Source organism: Camponotus floridanus, unplaced genomic scaffold (assembly GCF_003227725.1).
Source record: "Camponotus floridanus strain SB8 unplaced genomic scaffold, Cflo_v7.5 scaffold15, whole genome shotgun sequence".
Classification (NCBI taxonomy): domain Eukaryota; kingdom Metazoa; phylum Arthropoda; class Insecta; order Hymenoptera; family Formicidae; genus Camponotus; species Camponotus floridanus.
In genome coordinates, this window is record NW_020229270.1 from 1,407,937 (window position 1) to 1,420,987 (window position 13,051).

General features: G+C 40.0%; 1 protein-coding gene across 4 annotated transcripts in view; it reads left to right on the forward strand.

The window, feature by feature from the left end:
• The window catches only part of LOC105254833 (serine-rich adhesin for platelets), a 92,192-nt gene extending 81,175 nt beyond the window's left edge, over positions 1–11,017 (forward strand). For all 4 annotated transcript variants that reach the window (XM_011263759.3, XM_011263761.3, XM_011263760.3 and 1 more), the window contains 2 exons: positions 4,933–5,085; positions 7,552–11,017. In XM_011263759.3, the coding sequence (XP_011262061.1) occupies positions 4,933–5,085; positions 7,552–8,547 (1,149 nt within the window). In that variant the 3' untranslated portion in view covers positions 8,548–11,017. The remainder of the gene's footprint in view (positions 1–4,932; positions 5,086–7,551) is intronic.
• Positions 11,018–13,051: the final 2,034 nt, after the last annotated feature.

Here is a 13,051-nt window from a genome sequence, read left to right on the forward strand (position 1 = left end):
CAATAATTGAAATAACGTAACAATGGAGTTGATTTATAATTCTTTTGAATTTTCGAATTAAAAAAATCAAAACTTTACGTTATTTAAAATTCTGAGCTACAAAAGAATATTTTTTTCAATGGTGTAAATTTATATGTAATATTAATTTATACATTATTTATTAAACTCCTAGTCGAAAATTCCACAATCACAATTCCGCAATACGGAAAAATGCCGGAAGAAATTCGATTCTCTCTTTCTGGAGGAGCGAACCACCGTGGTGTGTCTCGTCACGTCTCTTTGTTCCGTCATCCGATCCCGAATACTTTTTCTCCTCTGATATCGGGTATGACCGCGGTTTAGATCCGGAGCTTTTCTCCTCGCCTCTATCTCTGCTGTTAACACGGTCGTCTCTCTTCCTCTCTCTGCCCCCATCCTCCCATTCCTCCTCGTCGGATTCTCTCTCCGGCGCTGGCATCCCGCGGCACTCAACAGGGGCCGCTCGTTTATCTAAATGGCTACTGGGTGGCCCGGTCTCAACCGTGTCCCGTCCCAACAAACCAAAACTAACCCAATCACACGCCTCCCGGCTCTTCGGCGCGTCGAAGAAACGATCCCGAGGAGAACCGAGAACTGATATCCTAAGCTCGGCGATTGTTGTGCCAGCAAAACTGCGTCAGGATTTCTCGGTACTACGGTTAAAGCCTGTCCGTCTGCTCGCCAGCTCGGATCGTCATATTGCCATTGTCGTTATCATCGCCACTTGCCGGGTGAAATGGAGGTAATCCGACCTCGTTGAGAGAATATTTAACGGTCGTTCTCCCCTGACCGCGCGCATACACGATGCCGTGCTACTTTCCCGCTGCTTCCTAGTATCATTATTATGCAACGTTATTACGATGCCACTTCGGTACTGTTTAGCCGAGACTAGCGCAGAGCGGTCGGTCGTCCTCGGCTCATTGATACGCACTTTCGAGCGAGACCAAATTCGCGGATCGCGTTTTGCAGCCAAAATCATTGTATAAGTAATAAGCAATTGTAGAAGATAAAACTTTTTCAAGGAAGCGATAACATTTGTTCTGAAGATTCTTCTTCTCTTTTATTACCGCGAGTATGAAAGAAAGATAGAATTAGAATTAAAATTGCAGTAAATAATAATCGTAATAAAAATGAATTTTAGAAACAGTATGTAGGAGTTGTGAATTATATAGGCTAGGTTTAATACGTATATATAACGCTAAATATATAATATTTTAATCATTGCAATTAAACTTTCTCTCTCTCTCTTTCTCTCACGGTGGCCCGCAAACGATGCATTCGTCGGTGAAAACGGAGTTGGCGGAAAACTTTCGAGCATTTAGATAGCTCGTTGATATCTCGGGAACGGAAACATTCGAAAGTACTCGACGGTGAGAGAGACGACAAGGCCGTTCCGGGCTCTCCTCGGTGCTTCTTTTTACGTGCCGAGTGCGCTCGCTGTATCCGTTATCTACGCCGGAAGGGGAAGCGATTCCCGCGGACCACCCGGTACGTGACCGCTCTTTCTCTCTCTCTCTCTCTCTGCCGCCCGCGCAGGGCGAGATTCGTGGCGTCCCGACGCCGAGCGGCGCGACTCCCTCGTGAATTTTTTTAATCCGCTTCGCCGGTCGCCGTGTCGCGCTGTTTTCTCCCCTCGGCATTGCGCAGAGCAACGTTCGCGTTCGTTTAAAATGCAAACTCGCTCGCGGTCCGCGGGGGCTTTAAAAACAGCCGCTATGCCCGGATTTTCGTTGCGCCCGGTCGGTCGCGTTATATCGCCCCGACGAACTTGGCCCCGCCGAGTCTTATGCGTCTCGTAGGGATTTACGGCGCCGCTGACGCGTTTCTATTCTGGATCCCTTGCCTTGCCTTGTCTCGTCTCGCCTCGTCCCTCATCGAGGAATATCTCCGCGACGCGTTCTTTCTCTACCGTATCGCTCGTTGTCGTTTTTTGCGCTCCTCTTTTTCGACGAGTTATTCGATTAAAGAGAATATATGTTGGAACAGAGTAATTGCGATCGAAATTATTTTGGTTTAGTCTTGACAGGCAGTCGTGACTTGAATCGTAAATTTAAAATCTTGATTTTTTATTTTATTTTTAATCACAAATTTTTAATCAGAATTTTCTTCTTCGGGTTGTATATAGATTTGTAATTTCATCTAGTTTAATGGATTCATCGGAATCGCGTTAAATAAAAGAGTTAAAATTGTTAAATACTAACGCACAGATAGCAGATAATAGAACTTTTATTTCATCTCTAACAATTTTGTTACTGATTTTAACATTGAAAAAAATGTATGTTGAAATTTTCCGATTTATTCTTTAATTTTTTTGTAACGCAAACACTTTTCTACCTTCTCTTTATACGCGCGAGTCTTCTTATGTAGAATATATTAGTTGTGTCGAATATTTCACATCTTGCACGATGTGTTCTCTTTAGAAATTAAAAAAAAATTGCATTCTTTTTCATGAAATTTGTCTTTTTAATATTTCTAGAATTTTATATATCAAGATACGCTCTTATTAATTATTCTTTTTTATGATTGTGCTGTCTTCGCTGTCATTAATACGAAAGCAAGTCTCTATCAAATTAATTTTATATTTTTAAAATATAAAGAACATGTCAGAACCCTAATAAATTTTTTAATATCTTGAAACTAATCAATTTATATGCATTTTTGTTTCGACAAGGCGACAAGTAAGATCTTTTAGCTTTTCTGTTAGCTCGACAAAGCCGATGAAGCCAATTCTATGTTTCTTTAATTGAGGAAAGTATTGATTGATTCAATAGGCATTAATACATTAGATGAAATTTAACGTAAATCATTAAAGTCGATATACATCATAAGCAAGAGATGCTTAGCTTGACCGTGTAACGCGAAGCAGTACTGAGGGCAGCTCGGATAAAAGGCTAAATTTATCCCTATAGTCCTTTGAGCCCCTTTGGGCGTCTGTCGAGTGCGTGCACGCACTTCCGCGTTTCAACCCTCTGATGCACTCAGTGTTCATCGTATCTGAGTATATATATGCCTATGAATGTTATATTTTATATATATAATAATTTTAATAATTTTGAAATTATTAATTTAAAATAAATTAATGTTGTAATATAAAAATCAATACCAAGATTTTTTATTATTCAAGATATAAAATTAATTTTAATGAGCATCTCATGACGACAGATGTTACGAATAAATTTAAATAATAAGAGAGCTTAGAAATTCGAACTTTTGTGAAAGAGATAGACGATTTAAAAATTATATCTTAGAATGATGTTTCTCTCTCTTTCTCTCATTTCTATTCGATGTACTTATGTATTGCATGATGATGTGCGTCAGAATTGGCGAAATATTGCAATTAGACTAGACATATATTGGCCAATAAGACGGTTTCCGGTCTGTTCAACTCTACCTATGACTTTTCCAGTACATGCATATATGTGTTCGTAACATATAATCAAGATAACTTTACTGTCAACTAATTTTTGCTAGTCCATTTCCAATCTGTGTTTTACACTCCTTCATTTATCAAAGTATAAACTTCAGAGCAATTAATAAATTCCTCTTCCGTAATCCAAGATAAATAAGGAATTATATTATCATATCTATGATGACGTACATATTTGATACTTTAAACGATAAATTATTAATTCGTACAAACGCAATTTTTTTTCTCGAAAGACCGTCCGCTTTGCGAATATGATCAGCTACGCGTCGCTATTGTTATCCCGCTTGACCACAGCCACTTAGCCCGAGCACTAAACTCCACGAGTTCAACTTTACCCTTCAACAGGTGTTTAGGGAAATACAATAATGTCGCGCATGCGCGCCGAACTTCTTGAGGTCGCAAAGTTCGCCGGAACAATCTGACCGCGACCATGCCCGCGGGCGATGCCGGTACTTAGGACGAGATTAATTAAGATTACGCGGGACGCCGCGGTTCTCAACTCGTCTGGATAACCTTACATGAACAAGTGAATTTCGCGCGGTTAATGAGAAATTTCGTTAATGCGTTCGAGATGCGGAACGATAAGGCTTAATTTGAAGGATGTAATGTGAAATAAATTCTAAGATTTTACAATCTCATTTAATTGAAAAAAATTCTAGTGATACATGCATTTTCTTTTTCGTAATAATTATTTTTATATATATTAAATATATATTTAATAGTATTCCGATATTATATTTTTATCAATCCTTTATAAACAAAAATAAAGATAAATTTTTCGAGAAAAATTTTACTCTGCGATTGCAATTGCGTAAATATAAAAATCCATTTTTACAAAATATTGGTGATGTAAGAAAAATATTAGGCATAGCAACTTAATATATATTTTTTGCAGTTTGAGAAAAATTGCAAACATATAAAATTAAAAAGTATAAGTAGTAATTTTTTATATTATATTTAACAGAATCTACCTTATCGATAGCAGATTAGTACATCTTGGAGAACTCTAACATGGCATTAGTCGATAAAGTAGAATCAGAATCAGCGTCGGTAACGACTGAAAACTAAACACGTTTCTCGACTGGCAAAATTGAAGGAACACGAGTTGTGCTTCAGATGCTAGGTGGCGTTTGAATATAGTATAGCTTGTAAATAAGGAACTTTTAGTGAGAGAGCTTGTAAAAAAAGATATATACGTTTACAAAATTTAACTTTATATAAATTGTCGTTTCGACCATATGGTTGTGGTCCTTATCAAGTATATACTGGAAAAGATTTATAAATAAATTAAATAATTAATTTACGGTTTGTATAATATAACAAGCACAACGAATTAAAGTATGAACAATTTTACCGATGTAATAATAATCAGGAGACAGGCGACAGGAGACATTATTTTATAATTTTATTATATGTTATCTATATACATTTATTATTGACATAATAATTAGATTATGTAAAATTTTTTTATTTTATTATGTTCACAGGCATTAAATGGTGCCGAGGGCACAGTTCCACCTGGACGAGTGTACAAGAAGGTCGCGATTGTAGAGAACTTCTTCGACATTATCCACGCCGTTCACGTTGATCTCGAAGGACGTCCTGGGAAGCATGCCGGTCAGAAACGCACTTATAGAACGGTAAGAAAATTTCTTTTAGTTTCAAAAAATTTATATTTATCTTTGAAAATATCTCTCATTGCGAAAAGACATACATTTAATATAAAAATACGCCCATCTCTTGTTAGCTTAGAAATATAAATTTTTAAAATGTCAAATGTATGCATAAATAATAGATTAATGTATGTGAAAAAATGCACGAGTTTGACATTAAAAATACAACGTTCAATATTCATTTTTGCGCATAAATTGTGTATTTCAGTTTGATCCAACATGTGTTAGATTCGGCGCTAATCGAAGCATCCGCCGATCCGCAAACTATTGAATTCTGAATTCGAGTGCTATCGGCAGCAGAGCGCGATGAATTCTTGCATGGTTACTCGCGACACGCGATATTTACCGTTCCCGAAGGAAGGCATCGAGGCGTTCAAGCGTCGAACACTCGATACCACACGTCATCTCACATGTTCCGGCGCGCATTCGCGTAAACCTCTCTTTGGGATATATCATATCTGTACTTTTGCTCTATCCTCCTTTTTCTACTTCGCATCCACGGCACGTGATCTCTCTCTATCCTTCAACGTCGGCCCCTGCGACCAATCTCCCACTCTTCGATCTTCCATCCTCTCTCTTCTCTTCTCTCTCGCTCTCTTTCTCTCTCTTTCTCGCACGCCGCGATCTGCTTGTGATTCAAAACCTCAGGACACTTGTTGCATTGCCTGCTTACTCACACACTCGAGCGTTTGCGCGACGGTGGAACTGTTTTACGTTCAAGTCGGTGTTAGGCGGCGGGATTCATCGGCTCCAGAGGAGTCCGCGTTATGTCACGGCTCGCGTTGCGCAACTCGATACCACCGCTATTGCTGCTGCGTCGAGAGTGTATTTCGAGTTGGGCTGTTATTACGAAGTAAGAGGGTTGCGAGTTGACCGATCTGTACATACTGCCGTAGTTCACCTTTGACAGTTCGCGTCCTTAAAGCGCGTCCGTCCGGCATGTTACGTATTACGATGCGTGCGCGCGAGTTGTCACTCAAAGTTGGAAATCAATCCTTTCGTAATATCGCGAGAATAACGCGTAAGGCTGCCAAACTTATTGGAATTTCGCTTAAAATGTTTAATCACATTCGAGATTCATTTGTATCCGTTTATTTATTATGAAGTCAAATTTTCATCTAAAAGTAGAATAAGGGATGAAAAAGATGAAGAAAGAATACTTAAATTTTGAATTTACAATTATATATAGTCTACAATAATTTATCATTGTTTTATATCTGAATGTATTTTTCGATAAAAAATTGATATTTGTTGGGTAAAAGTAGTCATGATTTTTTTCAATAACATACAATATACTATTGTTAACATTTTGTGGAAATATATTACGTTATTGCAGGCATTTATCTCTTTCCGTTGCGATTACCTTGATACAACAAACTTTTGAAATGTAAATCGAAGTATCGATCAACTGGATAAGTTGTGTCATATCAATCTAAAAGTATGTTGTCTCGATTTCTCTGCTTTTCTCTTATTTGACTTTTTCTTCTTTTTTTCATTCCACGACCTCGTCATGAAGTCTCGGATAAATCTTATCGAATTACCACCCCTTTGGAATCGTGCAGTTACACGTGCACGTACACATCAACCTCCGTCCGTTTTCTCGATTCTCCGGCGGAGGCTGCCATCCTCCGTTGATTAAGTTATGCCACCCCCTCCATCTCCTTAGAGAGAAACGTTTCCTATTAAGAGGCGGAGAACATCCCTCCGGCTGAACGCCTCCTCTCGCAAAAGACATCAAAAAGTTCCTTTATACCGACTTGTGAATTTTCCCCGGTGGGCGTCGCGCGGAAAACGACGCCACGTGACGACGATACGCGGAGATGAGAGCGGGAAAGGCCATTCGCGTGCACATTAATACGTCAATTGACAATATTGCAATTGCGTATTATCGCGCGAACGTGGGTGCGATGCTTTGGTCACATGGAATTGGTTAATTGCCTGACCGATGGTATTTGAATGTAACAATGTCGCTAAGCAATGTACGAGAAATTAGACACAGAGAACGGCAATCTGGTCAATGCGTGCCCTCTCGATAGATCTCGCCGAATCTTTGTTACACTTTCAGTATCATTTAACGACGTATTAAACAATTACTTATTATACAATTCCACACAATAAGGTTTCTCTAGAACGTCACCTGTAATTACATTTTAAAATTCTTTGCATAAAATTATTTCTCCGCAAGAGTGTTTTTTACTTATTTATTTTATTTATTTAATTTTTATTTATACATTTAATTTTTTAAATTTTGTTTTTACTTTCATATAACGAGTCTTTCTATATACCATGTTAAGTAAAAAAATTAAAATAATAGTATGATATTTTGTTAAAATTAATGTATTAAAAGATATGGATTATATAAACGAGGGCCGAATATTTTTCAAAGTTTGAACCGTTCTAAAGATTGCGATCTTCTTTCTCTCTCTGTTACAGATTACAGAGACGTATGCATTCCTACCCCGAGAAGCGGTAACGCGATTTCTGCTGGGCTGCACGGAATGCCAACGTCGTCCGCGGACGCCTAGTCCGACGAACTTATCCAATCAGTCGCAATCCACGGCTACGACGTTGGCGTCGACGCCAACTCCGCTGAGCCCGAATCGCGGTGCTAGCAACGCCGCTCTCGCGACCTCGTCGTTATCGTCGTCCTCGACGGTGCAGAGTAATTCCAAGTCGCGCGATAGCAGTCACCACGCACCGTCAGAGGCGAAGAATTTGCACAATTATAGGCACCAGAAGCAGCACAAGAACAGCAGCGTCGCTGCAACGGCGGATAAACTCGAAAAGGACAAAGACGAGAAGTACAATCCGTTGAGTATCACGAACCTGCTGAAGAAAGAACCAGTGAACGGTGGCTTTCTCGCCAACTCGGACGCTCTACCGGAATCGAGAAGGACGCCGGAATCGGACCGAGCGAGTTCGAGGAGCTCAGCATCGTCGAAGAGGAAGCGGATGTTGCCGGAGGGACGTACGCCCTCGCCTCAACCCAGCCAGCCGTTGCCGAGGCCCTGGAGCCCCGGGCTGGATCCCAAGAACACGCCCATCGACTATAGCCTCCCCATCACGACCTCGTACTTAAAGCATCAGCAAAGGCTACTCCAGGCGGAGAAGAGCAAGGCCGCCGCTAACGCAGGAAGGGAGACGTTTGAGATATCGGAGCCCAAGATCGTTGTGACGCCGCTTGTCGAGCAAACGGAAAGCGCCGAGAAGGAGAGATACTCGCCGGCCACCAGTTTGATCGACACAAACCTCAATCTACTAGCGACTATTCAGAACCTGCATTGCCAAGTGATGCTGGCGCTCACCGAGCGACTGAGACCATCGATCGCGAGTCCTTTAGTTCTGCCATCGACGCCGACAAATGCTCTCGCGGGCTCGATGATGATGGCCACGGAAGTGTCAGTCCAAACAGGAGAGAATCATTTGTAAACTGATTGGCGCGAAGAAGACAGGATTGTTGACAGATGTGAATTGGTTTAAGGGCATTCCTGAAAGATGAACGAAGACTACCAAACTATAATCGAGATGAAAAATTGATATTTTTGCGACCAGGACTATTTCGCGTCGATAATGCCGATTGCTTGAACGTAATCTCGTCAATTATTCATTTCAGATGAGTGTTCCTCGATAAAAAGATCAACTCGTTTATTAAAATCAGACAATGGACATCTGATTTCGCACAAAGGTATTAAAATTTAATTTATTTGTACTTATATCGCAATCGAACGGTTATAAGATTTTTCGTACAAAACGTCGATCACAGATCTCCCTTCATCTTTAATTCGTTCTTAAATACGTATCCGATTGATGCGCGGTTGCGAGGGCGATTCGCCCTTGTCTCGTCTTCCGTCAGCGAAACGATAGATGGACGCAATTACATATTGAACCGGAAGGGATCGATTATTGTTGTCGCGCTCGTGTCACACATTTCATCCGATCGAGCCGGTTGCTTGCTTGCGTCCGACGCCAGTCGATGCCCGATATAGACGATGGACCAAGCGAGCGGGATAATTCCCGAGTCTGTCGAAATACGGGTCGATGTGTCAGGGATTCGCGCGCCGCCTCCTCTATGTCCGATATTTAGGGATCCGTTACGCGGAGAGCAGATCTCGCGATATTTCGCCGCCGGACTCGACTCCGATCGATCCATCCAGGCGAGGCAAAAGCAGCAGTCCGCGCGGCGACATCGCGAAGGTCCTGAATATTCAACGAACCAACGAGATAGAGAAGAGAGAGAGACGGAGAAAGAATGAGAAGGAGATCCAATTTCTCGTTTTCGGGTGTCATCCGATGAATTCGACATCCGGCGTCGTTGTCGACCTGACGAATTGTCTTTCATATTTCGCGGATTCGATCGCGCGCGACGAATCGCTCTAATTATAACGTGTCCTAGAATGGACGAATAATACCCTCCAGCTGAATAATGAATTCTTTTTGAATTTAGCATGTACTTTTCCTGGCTTTAATAATTTTTGAGTTAAAAACCGTAAAGATAAATTACATAAATTAGAGCGGTAAATAAATAATGAAATATTATCCGTCAGTATTGCCAGGTAAACTTTTTAATAGAATTTTATTTAAAATTCAGTCACAGATAGGCGTTGATATTCGAAAGATTAAAATTTTTCTCGGGCAGCGTTTGTCCGTTAAAGAATAAAGACATGTGTCTCATACTTTTGTCTGATATAAAGTTACAATCTCGAGCAGTCTAGATTAATGCGCGATCGGACAACATCTTATTGATGCGAGAAGCGCTGACTGCATCTGATGTCTCAATCTGATGTCTTATCTTGTAATCGTAATAATGTTATCATGTAATTACATACAACGGAAATACACCAAATCGATCGGGGCTGAGCAAAATTGGCTCGTTTCGTTTAGTTTCGTTTTGCCAAATCGGTCAACCCGATATTATCGTCAGTTTCCTTTACATTGTATTAATTATCGTATTATTGACACGATCGATTTGGCGATATTTAATGATATCACGGCGCGACCACGTAATTGAACATATTATTTCAGGCAAAGTTTAGAAATAATTATAATCGTGAGTGTTGCCATTATATCAATATATAATATTTTTTTAGTTTTTTATAAACAAAACATTGTTTAATTTTACTTCAAAATGGGCTTTAATCTTTAAATATTTCGACTTTATTTTGTTCCTTCTAAATGTGCGCGATATTAATTAAGGTAGTTAAGATTTATTTGGATAAAAAAAATATATGTAAGCGAATAAGAAGATTTTTTCGTTTAATTTATGAACATACACAAGTAACTGATTTAGATGCTTTTATAAAATAATTTGTTGACGGCAGCAATCGCCGGACTCGATATTGATTGTATACCAAAGGCAGTATCACTTGGAGAGCGATCTGCGTCTTCATAGAATTACAGGTAAGATGAATCGACTGCAATTATAAAGCGATTGTTTCTCGCATCGAGACGATTCTCGGGCAGCGAGACCCACTTCGTATCTGACTGTGTACGTAGCCTAGCCTCGTGTACGATATTACTCGAAGTAGCTGTACGATATAGCGTGTCGTTAGCCGGTGGTAAAAAGACGTGCACCGCTAACACGATAGACCTTAAAGTGTGCTTGCACAAAAAAAATGTTTACTAGAAGTTCGATAATCGTCGTGAAAGTAGACGAGGGTTAAGAACCCTCGAGAGTGTCGTCGGATATACATACATATACATATATACATATACACCTATATATGTATATATTATTTTGTACATAATTGTTGTATTATAGTGCGTGCAACCGAACAAAATACGCGATTATGTTAATTGATGGCGATCATTCTTTTATATCACGGCATTTTTTTACATGCATACACATGTATAATGCGTTATCATTATTGTAATGATCATAGATAATTACTATTTTTACTGCTATCTTATTACTCATATTATTATTAATTATTTTTATTATGTAAGTATTATATATATATATTATATTGTATTATTATTGTGTATTTAAATTGCGCGCGAGAGCCAAACGAGAAAATATATAAAATTGAAATACTTGAGAATTTTTTGTATACATACGTAATTTGCATCGTATCCAAGAGAGAAGATTCTTCCCTTTCTTCTTCCGATGTATTTCAATTTTTACAATCCCTAGCTTGTTTACTTTACTATCTTATTAGTATTATCACATAAAATTGATTCACTGTGTTTTAGAAGAAACTATACTATCGACAATAGTTCCCCTTTCTCCCATAATATTGCGTTATATCACGGTAACAAATTGTGTGCACTCGAGACGCATCTTATATAGAATAGTGTGAATATATACCATCTGGAATTTATAAAAAAAACTACAGGATGCTCTCGAATATGTTGATTCCTACGCGTAAATTACATTATAAATTACGCAATCGATATATTCGAAATACTCGAAAAAGTTTGATCGATTGATGATTCCATCGAGAAGCAACGGTCGATCCTGTGCATGAACAAGAAACGAAATTGACACCTCTTCCCTCTTCCCTTTCCAACTCTCTCGGTAGATAGAAGCAGTCGCTTTGGCGTCTGACGTACTTTAATATCGCGAACAAAGAGGACGAAATGATCGTGTTGCCTTTAACAAAGGAGAGAAGAGGTGGCGTCCCGACGACTCACCTGCTCTCTCGCTGTGAAGCGAGGATCGTTTCTCGGAGAGGAGGTAGGTACCATAGGTAATGCAGTCTTTACTCATCCGGCTGTTGCCAACGTTGTAGCGACCTCGTTCCATCAACTTCTACGTTTCCCCTAGCTAGCTATCTCCTTCGTTTCCTCTTTCCTTTCTCTCCGCTTACTCCCTCCTTTCTCTTTCTCTCTTGCTCAGCCCTCAGGAAAACTCGACTTCCTCCCCCCGGTTCCAATAAGGCTGCCGCCTCCCACCTCCTAGTCTAGCTGGTGCTCTCCCTCTCTGCTTTTCACCCTCTGCTTCCCTCACGTGTTCACTCTACCGTTTTCCTTTTCTTCTCTCTCTCTCTCTCTCTCACTCGCGCGCTCCCTCAATCCTCAACCCTCCGGCGGCAAACCCTAAAGCTCCGCTTCCACTGGAGAGCCAGGCCTCTCTTGCGCTCTCTTCGCCACGGCATTGTTGCTATCGATTCGGACTTGGAAACGTGTTTTTCTTCGGATATCTCGTGGCTACCGTCGGTTACGACCACCTATCCGGTCGACCGGATAACGAGAATTCTAGAAAGGCAGTGTATATGTGTCCGACCCTCGTTCACCCTTTTTCACGTCTCTTTCTCTGTCTCTCTGAGTTTCTCCGCGTTACTACCTCCGCTCCGTTATATTTCCCGCCTCGTGTCTTTTGCGTTCACGATAAATAGTTTGCTTTTCACGCGATGTTCATGCGTTTGTTCCTCTCGTTTCTATCTATACTTTGTTGCTTGCCCTAAAATCCATTCATCCAATTTCCATTGTATTGAAAAAATTAATGCATTTGGTTTAATTAAAGATTTTTTTTTAAATTTCCATTTTTTTCCTTTCAAAATTTGCTTCTCGCGTCTTATTAGATTATATTCATTTCTAATACTGTAATTATTAAATTACAATCTCGCATAATATATACATATAACATATATGAAAAGAGTATTATATTATATGATTATATTATTTCGAGTTGCCGTAAATTGTTTTTCGTCGTACTGCAAATTGCTCGTCTTATTTTATCGATTTTCAGTTATTTTGCTCCCAATGTCCGACCTTCTATATCAGGTTGCGAATCGCGATCTGACAACTCGATGCAGATAAGTCGCCGGTAGAGTTTGACGCGATGAGAAACTCCCATTAGACTCGATGGCCGTAAGCTTCGTTCCCTCAGAGATAGACTCGAACCACTTTCGTCGTCTTTGTTACGGCGAGATGTTCGCCGGCTTGGCTTCGATTGTTTCGCAAAGACCATTGAGGAACCCGTGCCACTTTACGA